General features: G+C 37.2%; 1 protein-coding gene across 8 annotated transcripts in view; it reads left to right on the forward strand.

Annotated features, from left to right (window-relative positions):
* Positions 1-22,760, forward strand: part of TBL1X (transducin beta like 1 X-linked) — a 196,045-nt gene that overhangs the window by 167,399 nt on the left and 5,886 nt on the right. For all 8 annotated transcript variants that reach the window (XM_085584307.1, XM_085584294.1, XM_021527743.3 and 5 more), the window contains 9 exons: positions 1,395-1,527; positions 8,357-8,498; positions 11,288-11,351; positions 11,454-11,551; positions 13,068-13,128; positions 17,397-17,518; positions 18,974-19,048; positions 20,924-21,051; positions 22,173-22,338. In XM_085584307.1, the coding sequence (XP_085440433.1) occupies positions 1,395-1,527; positions 8,357-8,498; positions 11,288-11,351; positions 11,454-11,551; positions 13,068-13,128; positions 17,397-17,518; positions 18,974-19,048; positions 20,924-21,051; positions 22,173-22,338 (989 nt within the window). The remainder of the gene's footprint in view (positions 1-1,394; positions 1,528-8,356; positions 8,499-11,287; positions 11,352-11,453; positions 11,552-13,067; positions 13,129-17,396; positions 17,519-18,973; positions 19,049-20,923; positions 21,052-22,172; positions 22,339-22,760) is intronic.

Consider the following 22,760-nt stretch of genomic DNA (forward strand, 5'->3'; position numbering starts at 1 on the left):
CATTTAAATTTTTCAAATTAAAGTGCTCGAAATATCTTCTTGATTTACCCCAAGCTTCTAGCTCACATTGTGAAGAGGACACAGATGAATACATAGCCATTGTCATGCTGCTGTTTTTCTCATGAAAATATGCTTTAAGCATGGTGATTCTGTGCTGTGCTGAGCAATAGAGGATTGCGAGTTCTAGACTTGTATCTTCTGTTGGGTTTTAATAGTGCTTCACTCTTCAGTGCCTGATCCCAGCTGCTGGTGTCAGGCTAAATCTTGAGTATTGGTATATCTCAACAGTATTCAGTTTAATAATCATACACATAGGGAATTATCAGGACAGATGGCTGATTTGAAATGCCATAAACATGTAGCAATGAGGGAGGTTAATTATTCTACTTGCAAACCTATGTGTCTCCATATGTGATTAAATAATGACTAACTGAAAGACTTAACTCAAAAAGAGAACTTGCATTTTGATCAGTCAGAGCTGGTCAGCTGTCCAAAGCATTGGTTAGGTAACAGAAGGCTGCCTGCTACCTGCTCTTGGATGTGCTTTCTGCAAAATGGGCCACACCTGGGTGTGTAAAATCTGCTGTCTGCTGTTGCAGTGTGTCACCTGTCCTTGGATGGTGTCTTGTTTGCAGAGAATAATAATCTTGTAATGCTGCCAGGGAGTTTAGCTGGAGCTTAATGAGGAAGATTTATACAGAAGCAGAGGAAGTCTGAAGTAAAAACATGGTTCATGATGCAAGTTGGAATGAACTGTTGTTACTAAGAGAAATCCATCATTTTAAATTCACTTTTTCTTGCTTAAGACAATAAAGGAAGTTTCTGAAAGTGATGTTACCTAGACTGCAGTCCAAAGAACTGCAGAGTTACAGCATGCAGGTTAAGTATATCTATTACTCATTTGGTACCTTTGTATGTATTACAATATCCTTGAGAAGGTGATCATTCACCATTTCCCTGATGTGCTTCAGGAAAGAAGCCCCTACTCAGTATATTTTTGTCTGTTAGGAGCAGATATTACTTACAGGAGATTATGTAAGAAAATATAAATGCTTTATGTTATTTTTAAAATTATTTTAATATATCTGTAAGTCATTTTTAATGAGGCCAGCTTCAAAATAAAAACTACACTGAACTAAATCCTGAATATTTGGAGGATGAAAAGCTATGTAGATTTATACAAAATGTTTTGAAAGCTCTATATTTTAAGGAAATGTCATAAATTTGAATGGCCAGAGGGAACCAAATAGAGTAATACTGTCAGTGGCACAGCACAGAGTATTGATTTTGGTGTATATGCTGCTGTAAGCTTCAGGCCTTGGATAACTAGAATAATTTTAAAACAGACCTAACTGCATCTTGTAAACTATTTATTCTGATATATCTCCTTACAGATAATCATTCAAAGCCAATGGAAATTGACGGGGATGTTGAAATCCCTCCTAACAAAGCAACAGTCCTTCGGGGCCATGAATCAGAAGTGTTCATCTGTGCCTGGAACCCTGTCAGTGACCTGCTAGCATCTGGGTAAGACAGACAGTGACTCAAACCAGCTGCTGCAATTAGAGAATATTTAGAGATGCAGGAACTTGCAAGTGTATTTGGGATGTTTATCAGCCAGTGTTTTTTCAGCAGTACCATACCTGCCTAACTGCTAAATAATTATAAGGTAACGACAAATATGAAGAATTTGTACATCTAAGATGTAAATTCTGTGGCCCTAAATGCATGCAAATTTTTGGGAATATTTTTTTAATAATTATGGATAATTCTCAGACTATTTGGAGCTCGTGTAATCTACTGCTCTTAGTAATTGATTCACACTGAAGTCTCAGAAAGTCATTGGCATCCACCAGATTTTTTAAAAAGTGTGGAGATGGGGGTGCTTCAGACTGGACCTAAGTTTGTTTCACTGAGCTGAACTGTAAGTAGTGGTTTAAGGGGATGCTGTGGTTTAGTGTCATTGGAAGGGAGTCCAGTGTATCCTCTGCAGGACTGCTCTGCAATGACCACCAGAGCATCCTAAGTGGGATAATCAGGGGACTCACTTACAAAAGCACTTTTGATCCAGACAAAACCATGATTGTAAACATATCCCAGGAGCTCTATGCAGGCATTGGTGGAATCTGTGTTCATGCTTTAAATTAAGCCTTTACATGAAGACTAAATTTAAGAAGTATAACTGGGAACATGAGTAAAGCTGATCAAAGTTTGAGGAGGTAAATCACTCAAAGTTACTTAGCAGTAGTAGGATACTTTCCTCACAAGGAAGAGGAGAGTCCTTATTTTATTTCTAGCTTTTTTTGCAAGATTATCAGAATAGTCTTCTTACCTTTGTTCACTTGGTTCATGAAAACAAGTATAAATAGAAAAATGAAAACAGTATAAATAGAAAAATAAAATAAATTCCGTGTTGGATGAACAGTAGAGATCTCCAAGAGAGTGAAGATAGAAATATTAAAAGAATAATTTCAGACAACAAACTGGGATTTTGGAAACCAGAATCCTGCTAAGTATGCTTTTTTTTTTTCTGGAATATCCAGGTCTGATAATGCTTTTAGCATCTGTAGTACTAAGTATCTTTATTTATCAATTTTAAGCAAGTCAATGTTTGCAACAGTGGACTGCTTCCCTAGGATCCATGGTGCACAATCCTAGTGTGCACAATTTAAATGGTGGAGCACTTCATAAACCAGAGTATGTGTTGTAGTGTGTGTTTGACTTTGCCTCAGGGTGCTAAGCATTGGTAGATGGATCCCTGGACTGTGATATCTTAGAGGTAAACCTGGAGGATGATAATCAGAACTATTAGTCAGATATCTGAGCCAGCGGAATACCCGCTCACTAGCAATTCCATTAAGCTTTACCCTTCAGTGTAATAGGTCTTTTGTAATGAGCTTTGCTAGTGACTGTGGAGGCACATAAATACACATGTGCTTACAAAGTACAATCATGTGCTTTACATAGACTAAGAGCAGTGCAATGACAATGCAAATAATTTAGATCCATGTGCATCTTGGTCAGATTTTAGCCTGCTTGTAAGAAACAAGGTAGGGATGCAGCTGGAATTAGGGTGATGCAGCAGCCAGTGCCTGGTGAAGCTTAGTGACTGAAATGGCAGAGAATGCTCAGAAGAAAGTGAAACTGAAGGAAGAGAGCTGAGTAAGTGATTATGCCCCTGCACAAAGAAGCTTTTGTCTGGTGTAATAACAGTGCAAGCTTTTATCTACAGGTCAACTCCCTGTTACAGCACCGGTTAAGCAAGGGAGAGAAATTCCCTGAGATCCACAGTATACTGCAGTTCTGTTTGCCCTTTACAAAGTAATGATTAAAAAAAGAACACTGCAGTTAGTCTGATGTGTGAGTGTCAGATTGTTAGATTCTGTAACAGCCATATTGTGCTGTCCAGTCAATACTTTTCTTCGGGTTTCCCATCTGCTTGATTGTACCCATCTTTAAAAACACATTTTAAAACCTAGCTATTAAATAGGGGAAATAATAACATATTTGTTTTGTTTATAAAGTGACTAATTGATTCTCAATTAATGACAAAGTATTTTCCTGAAGCCTTGTTACACAGGCAATAGATTTTTCTAACAGCTAGCAGTAGGAGTTTAGACAACAACCTGATGTAATCCTTAACTAAAAGAATAATGCAGGTTCAGAACCTAATCTGAAGCAAGCTGTTTAAGAGACATGTAGAATGAATTACCCAAAACTAGAGCACTAGTTTCCAGATTTAGTGACCATCCCACTGAGAAAAAGGGATTTTGATATTTAATGTCATATCTACTCAGTTGCTTTTTCCTTAGTGTGTGAAGACTATATATACACACTTATATATACTCTTTGGGCTTTGCAAACAGTTATTTCAATATATAACAGAGAGACAGGAATTTCTCTGATCAAATAGCTAGAAAAATATATTCTGCAGCTGCTCTTCCCCCTCCACCACACACATAACGCTTAAAGCTGAGGATGGGGGATACTAGAAATACCAGTAAATGCTATCAAAGGCCTGACTGTCACCAGATGCCTATGAAAAGAATGCTTAGATGTTATGAACAGAAGCATTATAATAATAGAATGAAGTGTGTACATACAGCCATGTAAGATAATTAACTACACTTTATGAAGGAAGTCAACATTCCAAAGCAAATAATTGCATAGAGTGGTTTGGACAGGTGAAGGAATACCAAAAAAAGAGGTGCTTTGTTAAATCTCAAGATTTGGCCATTCCCAGCCAAAGACTGATATCTTCTGCTAGTTATCTTTCAATATCTATGTTTTAATTTCATGACACATTTAAATGGTTGCAGATGGTTATGTTCCATGTGTAGTACAGAAATCCATTACAGCTGCATCCACATTAGTAAACTAACTGTGCCTGGGAATATTCCTAGGCACTGAGGCCAGCTGGCACAGAAAGGCTGGTGTCTGTGCTAGCAAACTGCCCTGGCTGCCAAACAAACTGCACATTGGGAATCATCTCTGGACATTGTAACCGTGCCCAGAAGTTATTCAGAGAGAACATCAGAGACTCAAGCAAGAGTGCTAATTAATACAAGTCAAAATCTGGCCAGGGAATAACCTGTCAGTTTGCTTGCACAGGTCATCATGGTCTGGTGACACAGAGCATTCTGAACATGCTTGAATTTCCCAGTGTGGAAGTGGATGGACTCTAAATGTCAAGGCTGCTAGAGCCTTGAACTCCAGAACCTTTTCCAGTTGAACTTAGGATGTTTTTGTCAATGCGTTCCACTGCTGCTTCCAAGAGTTTGTTCTGTTCTGTGACATCATTGCCCTTCAAGTAATTCACACAGCCATGAAGCAGAGGGACCTGGCCTCAGTCCCAAAACCAACAGTAGGTTTCTTTGCTTATCAGCTAATCTATGCCAGCCTCTCACACAGAGAGGCTGTGACTTGTTTCTTCTAGACCTCTCTGTGCACCTTTTGCTCTCCCTAGTCAGCAAAGTAATTTTCTGCAAAAGCTGTTGTCCAAGACCTTTCAGTTCTGGCTGGGTCTCTTGGAAGCAAGAAAAGATGTTCCTAGGCTATCTGCTGTCATAGTTTCTAGGTTTCATATATATATAGTACTTCAGGTTACTGTACTCCTCATATCAGTGGTTTAGGATCTACTGTAAATTACCTTTCAGAATAATCCTTTTGATTTATGAGTTTGAGAGTGTTAATTTCAGACACCACCCCTCAATGTCAGTGCCACATATTAATTCTGCTAACTCTTAAGTGCTTATTTGTTAGCAGGGGACTATTTGGACTGGTTTCCTCAGTACATCAAATCCATTAATGCAAAGTGGTCAGTTATTAGGGGAGGTTGACTTGAATAACCTGTAGCAGGGAGTAATGTTGTAGAATCAGTGGGGCAGAGATCTTAATCAGGACACCTGTGAAGCACTTCCTTCTACTAACTGCCCAGGAACAGTAAGCACTTAGTTTAAGAGATGTGCTTTATTAAGGAAATGTTAGATGTTTAAAAAAAAAAAAAAAAAAAAAAAAGAAGAGAGTTTTTTCCCATAATTCTTTTAATAATATTTCTTAAAATAAAATAATAAAAACTCTAACCTGTTGAAGCTAAAGTAGCAAATACACATTAGCAGTATTGCATCTCAAAATAACAGTGATTTTAAATCTTGTAGCTGAAGATTAGGAATACCAAGGTTCAACAACCATCTTGCAAAATTCTTCACCCAGTTGCAGTACTTACAACAACCTCTGTGCTCCCAGTTACAGAATGGTGATTTTATATGTCACAAATTAAATTCCAGAAACATTTGTCCACCTTGATTCATGAACATACTGGGGCAGGAGAGCATGAAATAAAATCCTTTCAGAAATAGCCTTCCTAAAATTTGGCAATACTCTACCACAGTGCAGAGGACTGTACCTATTAATCAAGTGTTCATGACTTGCATGTTGGAATGAGCTGCTTTATCATGTAGATAGAAATGCTTCTGTGGGCAAAGGAGATTAAATATCTTTCTGAATTGTGCTTGAACTGTGCTCCTCTAATAAGGCAGGGTTCAGTGAATCGTTCAACAGAAATCAGAATACTTTCCAGAGCATTCTCTGCACTCTTTTTTTTTTTTTTTTTTGCCCAGCAACAAAAAGGAAGACACACAAATACCCTTGCTGCACACTGGTAGGCTTATAAAGCCTCTCTGCAGGGACACATAATAGCTTATGTAGCTTTGGGAGAAGAAAAGGGAAAAACAAAATGAAAATACTAGAAAATAAGATTGCCCAGGCCTTGCCAGAAAACCGACTAAATAAAACTGTTGAAAAACAAAACATAACCCTTTTACAACTAGCAAATAAGATATTGTATTTGATAGCCAAGTGACTGAGTACCTTATTCACAAGGTCCAATAACAAACTGAATTATTACAATGAAGGCAGGACGGTCCTGCAGTCTTACACAGGAGAGAAGCCAGCTCTGAAGGAATTTCCTACTTAGCTTGTTAACCAACGAAGCACTCCTTTAAAGACTTATGTTCCATCATTGTTAATTACCACAGTTAAAAATGTTCCTTAACTTCTGAGCCTCATTATTAACTTGGTTAATATTCTAGCCAACATATGCAAAACTGTCAGTTTTCCAGACCTCTGAATAAATAAGGGTGTATATTACAGTCACAGCTGTGTGATAAAAATTACCCTGATCTGAATTATTTCTTAATCACTAATGTGAATGATATGTCTCAAAAATTAAAGAGTGGCTTTGCAGGAGTAGCTGGGTTCAAAACCCTGGCCAGCCATCACATCTCAGCTTGGCACAAAGGTTCACAGGAGATGGGATCACATTCCCCAGGCATGCCATAACCCAGAAAAGCTCAGAGCTACTAATACAGGCAGAGGTGTGTTTGCTTTTACAGTTGAAATGTTTGTGTAAAATTAGGCTAAATTATTAGTAAAATAATACACAAAGATCAATGGAGTTCAATAATTGCTTGGTCAATATTTGCATTTGAAGATATGTCAAGTGTTGAAAGTTTGCCTGGTATTCTTAGTATCAATAATTGAAATGCTTTACTAGTACACCAAAAGCAAATCTAGTATTCTCTTGTGCTGGATTTTTTTTTTCAGTAAAACATGGCTTATCAAACAAAAATGGATCTTTGAAGAAAGACTTTTTCTCCTTGATAGTGTATAGGAAAGGAAGTTTTCTGTCATTACTTTAAAAAAGAGGGAAAAGCTAACACATCAGATGTATCCACAATGAAATTTCATCTAGACTGTATGAATTCTTGCAAGTATGAGAGAGATGCTAAATCTGCTCTGAGTTTCTACTTACTGCATGTAAATGAAAATTGCTTTCTTGACAAAACAAGTAATCCAGGATACTTGGTTTTGGTCATTGTTGTTTTGAAAAATGAAGGAGGGCGAAAAAAAATCCCAGTAAACTTTTAATGTGGAATATTTTTCACTCCATGGCAAATTATCTCTGAATCTTAGAGACATTATTCAGTAGAATAAAGGTTTATGCAAAGTCAAAATAAATATATTATTTACAAGTAGATAATGATAGCCTCTTCCTCTCTTCCTCCTCAAAACCTTTTCTAAGCAAAATCAGGGTTTCAACCTGCATTAAAAACACCTCTGTAGAAAATCATTGGTCTATAAAATAGATCAAAATCCTGATGCTGCCTCTACATTGTTCTATTATGGCTGTATTTATTTTGCCACTTTTTCAGACAACATTATGTAAGCAGCTAGGCTACAGTCAGTTACTGTAACTTGCCCCATACTAACTCAGATATGGTGATGCCAGCTTTTGGTATGTAGTGCAAAATGTAGACAGTGAGTTTATGCAAAAGTTTCATGTAAACTTCCCTGAATAAACAAAATTATTATGACAGGTATAATTTAAATATGTGTTAGCATTTTTAGAAAAGTACACAGAGTGCAGAAAGAGTTGGAAAGAAAAAATTGTTTCTTAAAGGTTTGTAATGCCCTGATCAATTCAGCAGGTTTAGGGAAAGGTGGTTGGATCTACTTTGGATGCACTTGGCAGTGCACAGGAGAAGCATTAGAATTCTCAGGAGGTTCAAAACCACTTCTACTTGCAAAATTTGGAACATTTCAATGGAATAGGGCCCTCCCCTAGGTGAGCTTCTGCTAATTTCAGCACCAAAGTCTTACACCTGCATTTTACACAGAGCCAGAGCAGCCCTGTGCAGTCAGACACTCCCGTTACAGTTCAGACCAGCAGCTTTTGTTCCTCCAATCTTCTGCAAGGCTGTAATGTTGTCTCAATGAAAACAGAAATACAGGCTTTTGCACTGTTTGCTAGGTCAACATGAGGAGTTTTCAACTTATTTGCATAATTGCTTTATAGATCCGGAGACTCAACGGCCAGGATATGGAATCTCAATGAAAACAGCAACAGCAGTTCCACTCAGCTAGTTTTGAGGCACTGCATAAGAGAAGGAGGACATGATGTCCCCAGCAATAAGGATGTGACTTCATTGGACTGGAATGTAAGCTAACTTCTAAGACTGTGCATGGTTTTTAACTGTCTAAATTTAATTCCAAGGCAATTACAGTTGCTGCTCCGTATCTTTCATATCTGAGGTGACTAGAAGCTCTGTCCTAACCTACTGACCTCTTGTTTCAAATACTCCTAATAGGCTGAACTTTCTCCTACATGCTGTAATTTTCCAAAACTGTTGCCATCTTCAAGCTTAACAATGATATATTTATATCTCTATTTTAGGAGCATGGGTAAAAATAAACTTAGCTTGCTTTAAGAACAAAGATTAAACAAACAATCTGTGTAATACTGAAGCCTCATTAATAATGTATTTGGATCTCATAGTTACTTTATTTTTGCATGTAAGGAGATAAAAGCACCAGTGAAACGTTTTCTGAGGTTGGACTCTCCAGATCTTCTCATTTGAATTATGCTGTGCACAGCAAAATGTGTTCACATTATTTTCTTTGTCTTGATAGGAGCATGTGTAGTTAAGTTAACGGTGTCCTTACCTTCTAGAAGAAACTGTCTTGCCTGATCCCTTTTTTACTTTCATCCTGCAGAATCTCCTATCTTAGATAATGTGCTCCTGCACAAAGAGTTTTGAAGTGAGCAGAGAGGACAGGTATTGTTGACAATCCCTTGTCTGGGCAGTGCCTTTGGGCTGCTCTAATATTTGCCAGAAAAATTTACAAGACCTTGCAGGAACCTTAATTACTTCAAGATAATTTTCATTCTGTCTGTTTTGCTGTGGACATAGTGATCACATTAGTCTTGTTTTCATAGGAAAACAGATTAATTAAATACCAGAAAGGATTTTCAGCAGTTATGTACAGTCTCAGTTGCTGGCCAGAGATCAAGTTTCAATTAATCTTTACTGCAGTATTGTCCTTCAGGTGAGCTAGGTGCTTCACAAAGTAAAAGATAAAGCCACTGCACAAGTCACTTTTCCCCTGTGTATTTTGTATTTGCACAATGGAAGAAGTTGGTGAATAGTACACAAAGTAGAGGTAGGTCAAGGAAACAAATAAAAACTCAAGCTTATGTTCATTACTTGTTTCCTGTGGATATTAAAGTGAATAAAAAGAGTTGTGAAAAAAATGCATCTAGGAGTAAGAAAAGAGAAACTGAAAGAGGAAAACGTGCAATGAGTGGAGAACAGTTAGGAGAAAAATTGTCCAAAATATAGTGCATCCTCTAGTATTTCCTGTAGTAGTTCCTTACGCTCCAGACTTCATTGGTACTTCATTAGCATTGTACTAGTACTTAAGTTAGGGAAATATTCCTTATTCAAACACTTAAAGTGCTTCCAACTTACTTTGAGTATCCCAAAGAATGTGAATTACCAGCAACAAATTTGGATAAACCGTATATCTAAGTTCCTGAGCTTTTCTTTTTCTCTTTTTGTCCTTTATCACCTTTTTTATCATCACCAGTCCAGAGAAGTGTACATTACAGTGAGCTTTCCTTAAGTTATGGTATTTCCCCCCCGCTTCATTATTATATGAGTTAAATTTACAAGTGCTCTGAGTCAATGTTTTTGGAGGATTGGAGTGGGCATATGTTTTAAAGGATTATTTCATGCCTTTTTCTAATTTTCTATTCATCAAAATAGAAATGCCAACTGCATTTATTGTTTATTTAGAACCACAATATTAGTCATATTTCCCTGTGAAATATTCACATAGGTGGTATTGAGTTAGTTCTTCTCTGGTTTATGTGACTTACATGACATAAGGGTTATAAGAAAGGTTATTTCTGGAGGTCGTATTCAGATCATGCCCTTTGATACCTTGGGTAGGATTCATCTCCTGTTGGTTTATCCATCCAAGCTAGTCCTCTAGACTCACCTTAAGCCAGCAGAGACAGAGACACGCACCTTCATATTGGATTGGGCATAATCTAAAGCAAACGAGTTCATGAGTTGCACCTCAGAGTTGCAGTTACATGATGCAGCTAGTAATGGAGGGAGACTAGATGGCACTCCTGAACTAACTCCTGACTTCTGCATGTCTGGAGATAACTGGGATGAATCTCACTCTTTATCCAGGTTCTGAAATGTTGAAAAACTAAATATCCAGCTTCAACAGTGTCACCAGATGGCTGAGTCAAGTTCTGTTTTAATTATTCTCATTCTGGCCTAATCACACCAGCTTCACTGGTTGCACAGGACATACCCTTCTGTGAAGGGTTCCTTCCAGAATACATGTAACTTGCTGATGAGATTCATGGGGTTTTTTCCTTCTGACTGGGGTCCGTGAATCCGTTTTTTCATCATGGTGCTGTACCTGTGAGCATGTATGAGAGTCTGTGTTTAGACAAGTAGAAAGCAATTCCTTGGTGGTGGATAACATTTGAGGTGTCCACCCTGAGTGTATGTGGCTTAGGGCCTTCTTTTATGTAAAGGTGCCTGAGTTTCACTGAACTGGGATTTAGTCTGGGTTTAGGTCATCTGTTGATGTTTTGTAAGTTCTTTATGGCTAAGAAGTACTATCTGTTTGTTAAGTGGAAGAAGCCCATAGAACTTTTTCTATCTTGTTTTCTTTTTCTAATCTCTTTGACTAAATGGGTCATACCTGATGGCATAGCCCAGTATTTCACTCTATGTTAGAGGATTTTATTTCCTCTGTGCTGTCTGAAGTAATAACCTTTAGTTCAAATCACAGCATAATCTGTCTCAATGAGTGGACCAGAATGATAAATCACAATTAGCAAACCTTAAAAAAGAAAGAAAAAGGTTGGTTGAAACCGGTTTTATTTCATATGCACCTTTGCCATTTATATATATTCTAACAGAGTGATGGAACACTATTGGCTACAGGCTCATATGATGGTTTTGCAAGAATATGGACAGAAGATGGTAAGTCAAGCGTTTATTGTGTTCTTAAGCATCAAACAGCAGTGAGCTGTTATTTGACCAGTTTGTAAAGAAATTGTAATAATAACCTGTTCTTTATTCCAGGTAACCTTGCAAGCACCTTAGGTCAACATAAAGGTCCAATATTTGCCCTGAAATGGAACAAAAAGGGGAATTATATTTTAAGTGCTGGTGTTGATAAAGTGAGTTTTTAAAATACATTATTCTAACATATAAGTATGCTGATGAGTGAGCTTGTGCTGCTAAATTCCTTAAGATTATTTTCTTCTGCTCCAGGACCCTGGAGAGTTTACATTTCTTTAATATATTTTAGTGCATGTTGATTGCAGTTTTGAGGCTGCATAAATGTATAATATTTTCATAGAAAATACTTAACTTTTAAAAAATTGTGTAAAATTGCGTCTTGAGTGTGTCTCTCTTAAGGAAGGAACAGCTTCCAGTGCTTAATATCTGAAGTTTTATCAGCTAACTATTTATGGGAAGAAAGTGATCTTAAAGATACCACACCTTTTAGCTCATCTAATTGTTGCAACACTTTTATTTGAATAAAATATATATATGGCTTCCTCTAGAAATATGCAAAAAAAAAATTATTCTGAACTGAAAATCAAGCAGAATGTAGTAGTTACAGCTAAGTGCACATTAGAGATTAAAATGAGCAGATGACTGTTGATCCATTAAAATTGAAACTGGAAAGTACACAGAATTCATCTTGCCTAACTTTCAGTGTCTAAAAATTAGATGCATGTGTCATCCTTGGCTTCCTTTACAAAATTCAGAGAGAAAAATGGCACTTCTAAGGGATAGGCTGCATGGCCTGTATTCCAGTGAGATGCACTGACAGTGCTTCTCCCCAGCAGCTGGCAGAGGGGAGTCCAGCTGAGGTTTGTACATCTGTAAGCTCAGTAAATCCCTTTATTTACATATCCTTGTGAAAATGGAAGCTTAGTTTTACCCACTTTAATACTGCCTTATATTCAGCTACACTGGTCTCCCAATTGTAATTCCATTCCTCTGGCAAACTTACATTCTCCATAAAAGCAGCATTTCTTTGGTGATCCATTATCAGCAAGATGATGCATCCTTAATTTATCTTCTGGAAGTATATAATCCCAATAAACTGACAGTTCACTCAGAAGATAGTATTGAGCTCTACAGGGGATACACTCACATGTGCTTGTGAGTATGGATTAAATCTGTATAAGCCAATTAGACCTGAATGTGTCCCACCTCAGTGGCAAGAAGTGTTGTGTACTCTGCTGACAGAAAAACATTTCACTTGTTGGTTTGTTACAAATGGGGTTCAGCATCATTTTGAAGTAGCATTCAACTTGCATCTTTTGAAAAGGGAGAAAGTGTTCTTTAAAGATCATAACTGAAAATTCTTTTCAATATGTTTATTAAAATGTATAATGTTGTTGTCTTCTAGCATTTTTCAGAGAGAGTATGCCATTCTTCATAGTTATATTGCTTCTTTTGTAGGCATGATACTTCTTTATCTACTCTTAGATTATTATTCTGTAATACCTAGAAGTAATTTCTGGCTTTCCCACTGTTTAGCATGCAAGGCTCTCTGTAGTCAATAATTTTATCAGTTCATCATTTAGAATTGCTACTTAGTGAGGTTGCTATTTGGGTTTTTTTTCTCTGAGCTGAACAGTCACTAATCCTTTTTTTCCCTCCTTTCTTTGGATGCAGACAACAATAATTTGGGATGCTCACACAGGAGAAGCTAAACAGCAATTTCCTTTCCATTCAGGTACTTTTTGCATAACTCTTCTTAGGAAAATGAAATGCAGCTTTTAATTCTATCAATGTACTTTATCCATATCTGTCAGAGAAGAATTTCAATCAAGTTTTTTTGTGCTTTAACTATCCTGAATATCATGGCTTGTGGGTTTATTCTCATTTCAGAAAGAGACAGTTCTGAGACAATCAGCTGTGAAAGCTGATTTTAGGAGAGCGTTTGTACACCAGTCATGCCTGCCTAACTGAGCTATTGGTTCTATTGGTATCTATGTGCTTGAATTGGTGGTGATTCATTAGGAGAACTTTCAGTGGAGGTGTCTGGGATCTTTTCAATTCTCTCTGCTCCTGTTTCAATGAAGCTGATATGAGGCAGGAGCAGGCAGATCTCTTATGCACCTTGCATTCACCACTGCACTCAAAAAGGTCATCGGAATTTCTTAGCTTTTAATTTTAACTTGAATTTCTTCAATATTTGCTTTCTCTGATTATTGGAAATTAGTTTCCATCCTTGAGTTTCAAAACCTTGCTGCACCAAAATGCTATGAGGATGGTTACTTGTAGAAGTGTTTTAAGAAGACAGGAGATGTCACAGATACTAAATAATCTTGAATAACAGGCAGTCATTAACATAATCCAAAATTCACCTGGTACTAGTCTTGTAAGATGATGGCTGAATTCATGATCTGAAGTGGCTACATTTTCACAGTGAAGAATTTTAAGGGGTATAGTAAAACTGAGTTTAAAACCATGAGAATCTTCTGATTCTGACGCTTGAGGTGTTCATCTTCCTAGTTCGCTGTAACTAATCCATTTTTAAATACAGCAAGCTTTCACAATGGTGTTTAAAAACATATTTCAACACTAATTTTAAAACACTATTTTGCACATGCTTTTCACCTCAAACTGTTCTTATTTTCACATTTACACTGATATGAATAAAATGCAGTAGCAATCTAAATGATTATTCAACAGCAGACAAAGAGTATGTCCATGGGCACAGCAAATCCATACTCTGCATTTTTGTCACTTGTCCCCTCATTTATTAATGCAGCTGTTGATTTAGAGGAGTTGGTATCTGCTGACATATTTTCTCACTGTGGCATTTATTTATTTACCATAACTGTTCCATAACAGGAAACTGTGCACAGAGTGATTTAGTTAATGAGACTCTTAATCCTCTGATCCCTAACTAGTAATCTAAATAGTTGAGGATTCAGAACTTGGTTGCCCCTTCAGAATCAGGTTCACTGACATGTAAGCTGTCTTAGCTGTGATGTGTATCAAAGACAAATCACCCCATCCCCTTTTTAGCAAGTTGAAAACTCAGCTATATCTACCAACGCATTATGTCCATGTGCATGAAAAGATTTTTTTAAAAATTCTTACTGCACATGCTGTTTGTCTTTGGAACATGAAACACAATGAAGTGTAGATGTGCAGAAGTTAATATTTAGGGGTTTTTTTCACTCTTTCATATATGTTTTCATAAGGAAGTAAAGCAGTTATTAAGGAAATGCTTTTAAGGAAATTTTTGATTGGAGAAAGCATATATCATACAAAGCCTTCTTAAAATCCAGCAGACTCTCATACTCACTTTGTTCTCACAAGTCTAAAGCCACAAAGACCTCACCTTGTCCTCTTTGCATCACCAGGACAAACGAACAGCAAATTCCTTTCCATATCTGGAATCTGAAAACCTTTTCTACGCTAGGATTAAAGATGGCATTTTAACAATTAAAAGTCTAGTCTGGGCAGGATATGCTTCCTTTAACACCTACTTCTTTGAAGTCTGGAGGTAGTTGGCCTGGAAAAAGCAAAAGGTTTTTTTACTGTCTGCTTCTTTACAACAACTACACCACATGGACAAAACTGCCATCTTAAAATACATAAGGAAAAGTCCTTTGTATGGATGTTGAAGGCCTCCATGTCATTGGTGTTCCCACATAATTTTTAAGGTTTTTTGGTCAAAATATGTAACTATGCAGATAAGTAGCTTCTAGGGTTTCATATTTTTTTGCGAAGCTATGAATCATCATATGGCATTTGATCAAAATATATATTCATAAAATTTACTTCTTTAAAAAGTAGCTAATAATCCAATTTTGACATTTACTGATAGATACAGACTGATGTCTATGCTTGCAGGAACAAATTGTTACACTCACAGCAAAAGAGGTATTTGTGTGGCCAGTTTTAACTATCTAGTTGTGCAGTGACAGGACAAGGGGTGAATGGATTCAAACTAAAAGACAGAATGTTTAGATTAGATATCAGGAAGAAATTCTTCATTGTGAAGGTGGTGAAGCACTGAATCAGGCTGCCCAGAGAAGCCCAGCTTGGATGGAGCTCAGAGTAATTTGGTATAATACAAAGTGTCCCTGTCCACATCAGGGGGGCATGAACTAGGTGTTCTTTAGGGTCTCTTCCAACCTAACCCATTCTATGATCCTATGTTCTAAATGCTCTGAATGACACTTCAGTTTGTTCTGAAAAAGCCTAAATTACCAGATAATTATTGTAACACTTTCCTTATTGGTTTTAATTTTTAAGGATTTTTTCTGCTTTTATTATGATATGTTATGATATTCTAATTGTTTTTCTGCAATTGGCTGGTATCCTTTTGTTTTGGAAATACTTTGGCAATTAGATTATTTGCATCAAGAACGATGTTGCTTGATTTTTTCTAACCTTTTTATGTAGTTACTTATTCAGTAAACACATGATTGAGTACACCAATAAATGAATCAGTATTAATTATCAGCACTTTATGATTCAAATTATGCTGCAATGTAAACACATAGCTTTAGGTGCCAATAGCTCTCTGAAAATTAGGTTTTGACTCATCATACTAGATATTAGCACCGAAGGAATGTTGCTATTAATTATGACATTTTTTGTTTGCTTTGAAATAGTAATACAAAGCTTGTAGCATAAAAAAGAAAGGCAAACAGGCAGTTAAAGAGAGATCTTTTATTGTTTCCTGATCCTCATTCATGTTTGTTGGAAAACTCAAAAGTAGTCTGTCTTCCTCACACGAATAAAAAACCTTGTCTATGAAACAATGTCAGCCCTTCACTCTCATTTAGGGAGCTACCTGGTGATTCAGATGGTGATATGGATCTATTTTGTTTTGCAGTTCATAAAAATTATAATAGGAAAAACATATTTAAATGTAACAGGCTTGTCAGAACAGATATCTTTTCACCTCTGTATTACTGAAGTATCTTTCTAAACATGTTTGAGTAAGGAATTTCTTGGCTTCATTTAGTTATAAATTTGCATTGTATTTTTGCCAGGAAGAGATTCAACTTGGTTTCCTATATGCTGGTCTCATTCTAACGCACTTGCTTCTCACAAGAGTGTGCCAAGAGTGAAGATTTCTATATTTTAGCAAGTCTTATGTCATCCTCTGGAGGGCAGCTAAACTCTATCCTGAGGGAAAAAGCCCAAGCAGCAGTCATAGAAACACAAGCAAGCTGTTTGTTAGCAGCTTCCTCCTGCTCCTGCTTGCAGTCTGCAGTGACATGCTGGAAGTTATTTGGGGATTTTTTCCCATTCTTTTTGTAAAGTGGGTGTGGGTGTGTGTTGCACACAGGCAATTCTTACCTGCTCACATGCTCTCTGTGCACAGTTTTGTTAGTTCAGTATTAGTTAATACCAAACCCTCTCCAGAAACTCCTCCTCTCATTTCAAATGAGGCTGATCAATGTACTCGCCTAAAACCAGTCCCCAAGCAAATGAAATTGAATTTTAGTATTATTAATCCATGTGCCTGCACAGAATGATAGGTTTGTATAAAGTTCTAGTGCAAAGGGACACAGCCACCTGTTCTCCACCTTCCCTTCCCATGTGTTGTGTCTGGCGTTCACAGGAACATGCTTGTCTAACCCAGATGGAATTATCCACATTTTTTCTGGGTTAGTTTTCTTTCAGTTTTTTCACTGAACTGGGTTACAGAGGGATGAAGGCTAGACATAACTCATGCGTAGCTGGGAGCAGAGAGGGTGGAGGTAAGGTTTTGCCCCCTTTTATGTAATTTGACCCAAAAGATTCTTGTAAGTAGATGTTGTGCAAAGTATCCAGATTATCCACTGGAATAGAAATAATACTTTGTGCTCTTCAGACAGTCCCTATCACCCCTGTAACTGGCAGCAAGTGACAGACTAAGAACTAGCCTGTAGTCTGTTTCATGCAGATAGGCAGTGGGAGGAAAATTATTTTTGATAGCTGCTTCTTTGTCGTGATCTTTGATTTTCCTTCTGTTGTTTGTATTTGCAGCTCCTGCTCTGGATGTAGACTGGCAGAACAACACTACTTTTGCCTCCTGCAGTACTGACATGTGCATCCACGTATGCAGACTTGGCTGTGATCGTCCCGTCAAAACCTTTCAAGGACACACAGTAAGTTTAAGTCCAAAATGTTAGTGGTAAAGTCACAGCAACATGTTAGAATGATAGCAGATGCTGGGTTTGAAGACTATGTTCTAGCAGCAGAGGTGTTACACCCCACTGTTTCCCTAAAAGTATATTCCTTGGGAGTGGGTGATTCACCCCCTGTGAGAAGGGACAAAATGTTCTAAATCACCATAGGAGGCAACACCTCAGGTTTAAACAGAGAGAGTGTTTCTGGGTAGCATGAACTGCAGACTAAAGGCACATTCATAAATAAGATTCTGTTTTCCACTGGCTTAATTTCCTTTACTAAATGAGAGCTATGAATAAGGAGAGAACAGTTTACCTCCAGCCGTTGTTCAGTTTTAGAATCAATTTAATCCAATACGATGTATTAAAGATGTGTTTCCCCAGTCTTTTCTTGGTAGTATTTAATGACTGCCAAAGGTTACTTTTTCTAGGTTTCATTTGTGAGAAAAACTACTATCATTTACTGTCCCATAATTCAGATGTTAGCTTCCAGAACTATGCACTTGGAGACTTATGCACTTTATCTTAGTCTGTGGTTAAACTGATATTTCATGACAGGTTGTACATTCCTAACAATAGACTGGTGTTTTTTATGATTCTATGAATTACACCATTCTGTACATTATCCAAATTTTTCACTTCAAATATACCTATACTTGTTTTTAATTATTACTAAAACATGTAAAATGAATAAAGAAAAATTTAAATATTTTCCAGAATTATTTTCACTGAGACCCTGGGCCAATTTATATTTTTAAGAAAATAGTCTTTCTCTTTTTGTAAAACACTTTTTTTCTCATTACCTAAAGCTGTGGAAGAGCATGGTAAACTTACTCATTACCAAGGGGATACACTTAAGCTTAGTTAATTACAACGTGCTAGAAAGACTGATAGAGAAAGCATCCTAAACTGTTTAATATTCCATCATGGAATTCATTTAAACATAAACCTCTCTTTTGAGAGACAACAATTGTTGTAGAGTAGAGCTACAATATGAAGAATTATCAAGTCCACAAAACAAAACACCCCACCAGTATCATTATTTTCTGTTGAAGACTTGTATCACCAAGTCTACAGAACATTAATGAAAGAAATGCCCCAGTTTTAAAAAGAAGCTAATGCTGTATCATCAATCTGTCTGGGTTTATTTAAATCCTAGGATATGACAAAAAGATAGGAGCAACTTTGTGCCAAAACACACATCAGAAGATTGTCTGTGTGTATTGTTCACAAGCACAGGATGGTTCCACGCCGAAATGCCACTTAAATAGCATGTTAGGGAGGCAGCAGTGCTTTTGTTCACCCCTAAAAGCACCAGCACTGTAATTTGTGGGTGAACTTGTTCCATGCATAAAACTTGAGTGCCCTCTGCTGAGTGCCCGGTATGATGCAGTAACTGGAATATTTGCTTAATAAAATCACTCTTGATTTCAGAATGAGGTGAATGCAATCAAATGGGACCCATCTGGCATGCTACTAGCATCTTGCTCTGATGACATGACATTAAAGGTAAAACAATTTCCATTCCTGTTTTTCAAGAAGTAAGGACAAAAAAAACTGTCTCTTTTTCAGTCTTCTCCAGAATGAAGAACTCTGTATGAACAGTAGTTTCCATTTTGTCCCATATTTCTTGAAGCAAATCTGAAAGATTGAAGACAGAGAAGCAAACACTGGGGAAATTGAGGCATCCTATGCAAATAAGTATTACATGACTGATATGCCATTGCCACAAAAAAATCATAGTTTAAGTATAGAATAGTATAGAACTTCAGCAGCCCAAAACCTTTCTCATTTTTCTTTTCCAGTCACATCAAATGAAGGCTGTCTATATAGGAGTAACTGTATGATGTTATAGCAAAGCCCTCCTGCTGGACTTTTGATTTATGCTGGTTTCTTAAAAAAAGCAAATATCCCAGGAAGGATTTGGTTTTGTGGCTAGAATTGTAGCAGTAATAGTTTCCTTGCCGTATGGTTGTGTTAATTAAGACTCAGATCTCTTTGCACTGCTGATTGACACAGCTGAAGCTTGGGACATTTCTAGCATGAAACTGAGACAGCAGCAGAATGTGCAGATGAGAGCTAAGAGAATGTCAGCATTATGAATATTTCCTGTTCATAGGTAGACTGACTTCTGCTCTGTCTTTGCCACATACCCACTGAGGTTTTCATCATTCTGTATTCCAGATGTATTATTGCAGGCTAGTGACAAAGCTGAAAATTTACAGAAAACGGGCAAAAGGGAGCAGCTTGCCTGTCATGCTGCCACAAAGCACTATTGCATAACTGTTCGTGCTCTGCTTAAATATCCTGACCCAGTGGTAGCACATCTTTTTGGTGCCCAGTTGCATGCTGTGTTTTAAAAACCACCATGGTTCAGTGTTGCTGTTAGCAGTTCAAATTCCTGACCACTGAATTTGGCAGAAGAGCTAGTGATTTGCTATCCCTGGCCTCACCTGTTTATAAAAGCCTTCAGTGACAGAGATGGCAAATGCTCCAAATTAAGGCAATTATTCTTCTTCCTTTTCCTTTGTAAATCAATCCTCTCCAGCTTTTTTCTTCTGTATTTTTGGAATTCATGAGCTTTTCCTATAACTTCTTGGAACATGCTGCCTGTTAGCCATAGAACATGGGTGAGCTTTGTGTAGCATTCCCAAAAGTGGTCTCGGGTAACACTGATGGGAATTCAGCATAAGAGCACATCATTCTCATGGACAGACCTACAACAGCTGAGTTAAATCATTACTACATTTTCAATATCTCTCTGAAACTGACTTTTCCCTGCTGTGAATTCCTTCATCTTATTTTCTCAGTTAGCTGACGAAAAGAGGTATTAAATTATCTGTCATCTCTATTGAGCGTATTCTTCGTCTTACACTGAAGTATTTGGCCATGTAACACTGCAGAAACAGCTGACTGCCTTCCATTTTCTGTACTGTTAAAAATATGAGGGAGACAAATAGAGTTCAGGAGGAAAAGGAAAATTTTACTAGCATAAGAGAAAGCTGCTGTGTTCTAAACAGTTGCTGCAATTTTCTTCTTGTTCTTTAAAATGACTGCTGTTACAATGTATTAATAAAATTCTGGTTAAACTTCTTCAAATAGTTAAACTTCTGTATGAAAATAGTTACAGGCTCTTGGAAGTACAGCAATTCTTTAGCTCTTATCTATTGAATAAATACTATTAAATGTGTAACTCTTCTCCCTACTGGAGTTATTTTAATGTATGTGACAAATTCCTGCATTAATAAATTATATTTATGTGTATTCAAGTGAGTCGAGATCTCAAATAAACAAATGGTAAAAATAACATAGAACTGAAATAATTCAGCTGACAAGAGATTAATAATGTTGCCATTTTCCTTCTTCATTATTTATCTTATTCAGATATGGAGTATGAAGCAAGATACCTGTGTACATGATCTTCAGGCTCACAGCAAAGAGATTTACACTATCAAATGGAGCCCTACAGGACCAGGCACCAGCAATCCAAACTCCAACATCATGTTAGCAAGGTAAAAAATACACCTCTTTTTCTTGTCTGCCAAGAAGAATCTTTCTGACATGTAGACCTACTGTCACTTTGCCATTAGTGTTCCCACCGGCAATTCCACTAAAAAGTATCTGTGTATTTAAGTCAGGAGGATGAGTACAAAAGGAAAGGATTTGTGTTTGAAAAAAAGGGGAACAAAGGAAGAAAATTGAGTCATGTGGTATTTAACTTTTCAGGTGCCTTGATAAAATGGTTGTAAATTTGGCATTGCACTTTCACATCCAGCATCTCGTTGTTAGGAGTGAAAATCTTGAGGCTGGTGCTCTCAAGATTCAGGCAGCTGGAATGGTTTCTAACTGGGGTCATGCAACTCACCTGGGCAGTTAGAAAAAATTTTTGTAACCTTCTTAGCTAACAGAGAAAAGCTTGGATAGTCTTTGAAGTTCCACTTGAAAATCTGTGCAAAATTCCTATTTGAGCTTAGGAAATACATTCACGGGCAGAGTGCCAATTGATGGTAGTACTGTGTGTTTATCAGATCAGTTCAATAGTGTGTGCAGTGTGGGGAGAAGTTGTATCAAAACTTGTTTATTTTACTCCTTAGTCTGGGATGTGGAAGAACCTCACTTTCCTGGAGTTATTATTTTAATATTTTTTTAATACAGAGTATTTCCTTTGCCTTTCTTCAAGCCCACAGTTTGGGATTTAAATGGAGTGTAGCAAAAATAAAACTGAAACAAAGTGAAAAGAACCACAGTTCTAGAGAATTGTAAAATGCTAATTAATCAAACAAAGTGAATCCATTAGGAGTAAGATTTCTCTGGACCCATTTATCCTATTAATGACAATATATATTTGACCTTCCTGAATAACAGGAGGTAGAATCTCAAAAGTGGGGAGCTTGGCCTTCTGAGGGCTACATAAAGTACACCTACATCAGCCCTAAGGGTCCTCATACAAGAATTCAGTTCTGTAACTGTAGTTCTTAAGATAAAAAACATACAGGCTGTGGTACAATTTAGCCTTTCTGTTTGAAACATTATGTCATGCTTAGCCAAGGGAAAAACAGAAAACCTGTGGTATTCTCTTATAACATTTACAGTATATAGTTCAAATTGATTAACACCCAAATTATTCTTGCAGTGCTTCGTTTGATTCCACGGTTCGGCTGTGGGACGTTGACCGAGGAGTCTGCATCCATACGTTAACAAAGCATCAAGAGCCTGTCTACAGTGTAGCTTTTAGTCCTGATGGAAAATATCTAGCCAGTGGGTCCTTTGACAAATGTGTCCATATATGGAATACTCAGGTACTGTTTCGCCTCATGTGAAGCACATCTGGTTTAGATGACACATTAATAGCAAAAGCTTAAATGGAAAATGTGTGTACCTAGGTCATGCATGACCTGCCTGCCAGGGTGAACCTGATTGTATTAGCTGGCACAAATCCAAGGCAGTTGAGTCACTCAGGTGCAGTGAGGTGACTGCCCAGAACACTTCTCCTCATTCTGTTTTGTATGCTGAAACAAGTAGCATGCATGAAAATAGGTACGTTGTTTGGGGTCATCAGCTTTGAGAAGCAAAGGTGCAGATTAGAAATAAGGGATATTTTTATTAGTTACAAACTGAGTTCAGCTGTGAATCTGATGCTTCTTGCTTAGATGTTGTGAAGAGGAGATATAGATACAAAGATGTACAGGCAGAGGAGTGGTGATACTCTGGAGAAAAGTGG

This window comes from Lonchura striata, chromosome 1 (genome assembly GCF_050655825.1).
Source record: "Lonchura striata isolate lonStrDom1 chromosome 1, ASM5065582v1, whole genome shotgun sequence".
NCBI classification, from domain to species: domain Eukaryota; kingdom Metazoa; phylum Chordata; class Aves; order Passeriformes; family Estrildidae; genus Lonchura; species Lonchura striata.